Genomic DNA, 3,767 nt, shown 5'->3' with positions numbered 1-3,767 from the left:
TTAACAGACTATAATGAAACAAACACCCTAATAGTTCTTCTATTTTAAATTAAAATTCAGAACACTACCATTTAAAAAACAGCCACTGCTTTTAATGAACAGAAGTGACTTTCTTGGAATAAAATTAAGTTAAAGAGCAATACAGTAAAATGAATTTGAAATTTACAAAATAATAATGACATCTTGTTAATCTTCTATTTCAATACCTAGAAAGGTACAATAGCACAACAACTTTTATATACAATTCCTGGAACATAAATATCCCTCCTGAGGTATTTGATCAGCTCTCTGTTGTTTTCATTAATGGAGTTTTTCAACAGAATTAAGTGTTTTAGGGGGTAGAAGATTTGGTTAAGAGAGCCAATTCTTAATCCTTATTCAAAGCACAAGGATGAGCTTGTGTTACTTTCTTCTTTTTGAAATCATTTTACACTGACAACATTGCTTCAAATAACTGGCTTTATACTTTGATGTGGAGAAAACATTCTAAAGAATGAGATATAATTGTACATGTGATTTTATTGACAGTGATATGGTTTTAATTTACAACGAAAAACAAAAGTTTCCCTCTTCAGAGGTCTCTCTAGCTCCAGGTCTCGGGGTTTATTGGCATTTTTTTAGCTTCTCTTTAGTCTCTCCTACGGGAAACTCTACTGAATGAAAATGCCCTGTCTCCTCTTCACTCAGCTAAGAAACAGGGTGATTTGGTGATAGATATTTTGCAAAAAGTACCCCTTTTTAACTCCGAAGAAACACAGAGAGGGGAGAAGAGACCTTTTTGCTTTCAGCTGGGCGGGCTCTTTAGTGCGCCAATCACAGAGCGGCTCCTCTCTATAAATACCAGCCGTCTGCCCTTCTTTAGCTCTAGTTTTTTTTCCTTTTCTGATTTTTGGAAAACGCTTATCACTATGTCGGAAACGGCGCCTGTTGCAGCTCCTGCTGTCTCCGCTCCTGGGGCAAAAACCTCCGCTAAAAAAACGAAGAAGACGGCAGCTACTTCTAAAGCTCGCAAGCCTCCAGGTCCCAGCGTGACCGAGCTGATCACCAAGGCGGTGTCCGCTTCCAAGGAGCGCAAAGGGGTCTCGCTGGCAGCTGTTAAGAAGGCTCTGGCCGCCGGAGGGTACGATGTGGAGAAAAGCAACAGCCGCATCAAGCTGGGGCTCAAGAGCCTGGTGAGCAAGGGCACCTTGGTGCAGACCAAAGGCACCGGCGCCTCGGGCTCTTTTAAACTCAACAAGAAGCCTGGTGAGATTAAGGAGAAGGCGCCGAAGAAAAAACCAGCGGCGAAGCCTAAGAAACCAGCTGCCAAGAAGCCCGCCAGCGCCGCCAAGAAACCCAAAAAGGCTGCGGCCGCGAAAAAGAGCCCGAAAAAAGCCAAGAAACCAGCAGCTGCCGCAGCTAAAAAAACGGCCAAGAGCCCGAAAAAGGTGAAAGCCGCCAAGCCTAAGAAGGCAGCCAAGAGCCCGGCTAAGGCCAAAGCGGTGAAGCCCAAGGCGGCCAAGCCCAAGCCGACGAAGCCTAAAGCAACGAAGGCGAAGAAGGCAGCGCCCAAGAAGAAGTAAAGGGGTTAGAAAAAAATGTGTCATGCAGAGAAATCCAACGGCTCTTTTAAGAGCCACCCACCTGTTCCCAGAGGAGCTGAAACACCAGGTTCACTTAAATAACCTCGTGCTGCTTTTCATGAAGCGCCCAACTTTCAGAAACGAAAGTAATAGAAAAGAGGGAGACCTAAAATTAGAATCAGTTTCGTACATTTTCCTTCGCCCGCGACAAGAAATAACATGATATCAGTTCTTTAAAATGCGGGACGTTGGTTCATTTATATTCGAGCTGGGTGTATTAAAATCGATCCAGAGCATCGGCCCAAATTCACGATCACTAGCAGCCAAATTCTTCCCTTACCCACCCAGCAGAAAACAACCCCAAGCGGAGGGGAACGAGCTTTAGCAATCATGCTTATTGGGTAAAAGGAGGGGGAGGGGAGGAAGGTGGCCATTCCTCGCACACGAGCTTCGGTCCAGACAGGATTTATTGTCTAGTAGGAGGGACGAGTGAGGACTGTGTGAGGGCAAACTGCGTGACCTACACACACACACACACTTTTCTGCCTAGCTGGCAGTGGTGGGATCAGGATTAATCCCGTTGGTGAGTTTGAAAAGCCCGCGCTTTGAAAGGATTGGCCTGTGGCAACTCGTCCCCGCTTCTCTTATTGGAGGTAGGGAGAGTCACTGTTAAATCCATAGCTTCCCATGTAAGATGGTGAGTTGTGTGTGGAGTACTGTCAATTTACCAAGTACAAAATACCTCACACGGGGATTTTTGTTTATCTTCAAATCAGATTCGTCGGGCACTTGGAAACTTTTATTCTCTGAAAGCAGAGCACTACTAACGGGGCAGGAGGGGGAGGAAGCATTTTTCATTGTTCTCCCTTTTTCCTTGATTAATACCTGTTCTGTTCATACTCTCCTCCATCGCCACCTCTGATTTCTATCCTTGTTTCTCTCCCGGGCTGTGCTTTCAGTCTTTTACCCAATTCTCTAGAAATCACATCCTTACTGATGCTTCTCAGAATGACCTTCACTCGAATACATTAGGAATTCCCTAAGAGTTGGGAAGGACATTTAGATCTAGGGTAAACCTCTGCCAGTTGTTCCAACTGATAACAACCAGTTGAGATTGCTATCCCGTATGTGGACCTGCCATTGGAGAAGAAGGAAACTCATTTGTTCCGGAGGGTTTTACAGATATTTTCTTACAACACAAGAATGTTGAGATTCAGGAATTCTAGGTTTTATTCCAGACTCTAGAGGGGAGTGTTTTCTATAGTTACAGACCCTTCTGCCCCTTTCTATCTTTAGTGTGACCCCTTCTATACAGACCCTTCTAACTTGTCTATGTCCTAGTCCTCCCCCTTCACCATCTCCTGTCTCCTGCTCCCTCACCAAGCTCTTCACCCCTCTGTATTCCAGTTGAATATATGCTCCTTCATCCTGCCTACATGCCAAATGTGGGGGCATGCAAACTATAGAAAAGACAATCTCCCTGCTTTAATTTCCAGTGCTTGAAACCACAGTGATCCTTGATAGATGCCAGGAGTTTTTGCAGGGGAAGTTCTGCTCAACTGAGGAGGGACAATAGTAAGGGAAGCCAATCTTCAGACAATTTAGGTGCCAAACGAAAAATTCTCTGCTGAACATGTATGGACTGAGAATTTTCAGAGGCTAATAACTTGGCCACACTGTGATAGATTTTCATGGGGATAACAAAAAGGATATCCCTGACACTTTTGTGGCCAGTCTGCTTAATGTCAAGTATGTGCCTCAAAGCATAGAGGAGATTGAGCATTTCAAGACAACAATTGTGAGAACATTTTAATGTGGACAATAAAATGTATTTCCCCCCAACTTTAATCAATGGCTGAACTTTTTCTTTGTGGCAATTATATTGACTTCAGTGAGATGGCACTGGTGTAAACTATGAATGTTGTGATGTGTGATAGATGCACTCTGCCAGCATTAAACAAGGTTTGGGGGTTGTCAAGCCTGTTATATACATCCTTTTAACTTTTATTAAAGATGCAGAAAAGGAAAAAACAGTTCAAACATTGAAATGTAAAGTATTAAACAAGGCTTTAATTTTAACAATATCCTTTGTTCCCTTTCCCTTTAGCTGGAGAGAGTTTTAGAAGGAAAACCCTTGTGGTGATATCAAAGATGGTAATAAATGTCCTTTTGGGGAGAAGAGAAGAAGTTTGTTGACATGGGCTG

At 43.5% G+C, this 3,767-nt stretch overlaps 1 protein-coding gene across 1 annotated transcript; it reads left to right on the top strand.

Moving 5' to 3' along the window:
* The first annotated feature begins 897 nt into the window (after window positions 1–897).
* Window positions 898–3,427, top strand: LOC112110713 (histone H1-like). Its single transcript, XM_024205851.2, has one exon. The coding sequence runs from the start codon at window positions 909–911 to the stop codon at window positions 1,560–1,562; it is 654 nt and encodes a 217-aa protein (XP_024061619.2). The 5' UTR covers window positions 898–908; the 3' UTR covers window positions 1,563–3,427.
* The last annotated feature ends 340 nt before the right edge of the window (window positions 3,428–3,767 follow it).

This window comes from Terrapene carolina, unplaced genomic scaffold, assembly GCF_002925995.2.
Source record: "Terrapene carolina triunguis isolate 2854851 unplaced genomic scaffold, T_m_triunguis-2.0 Scaffold68, whole genome shotgun sequence".
Taxonomy (NCBI): Eukaryota; Metazoa; Chordata; order Testudines; family Emydidae; genus Terrapene; species Terrapene triunguis.
Note: the sequence above shows the minus strand (reverse complement) of the source record. Positions and strands in the feature narration are given on the sequence as shown.

Excerpts from the sequence above, each read along its gene's own strand:
- LOC112110713 (XM_024205851.2), top strand. The coding sequence starts at position 909 with ATGTCGGAAACGGCGCCTGTTGCAGCTCCTGCTGTCTCCGCTCCTGGG.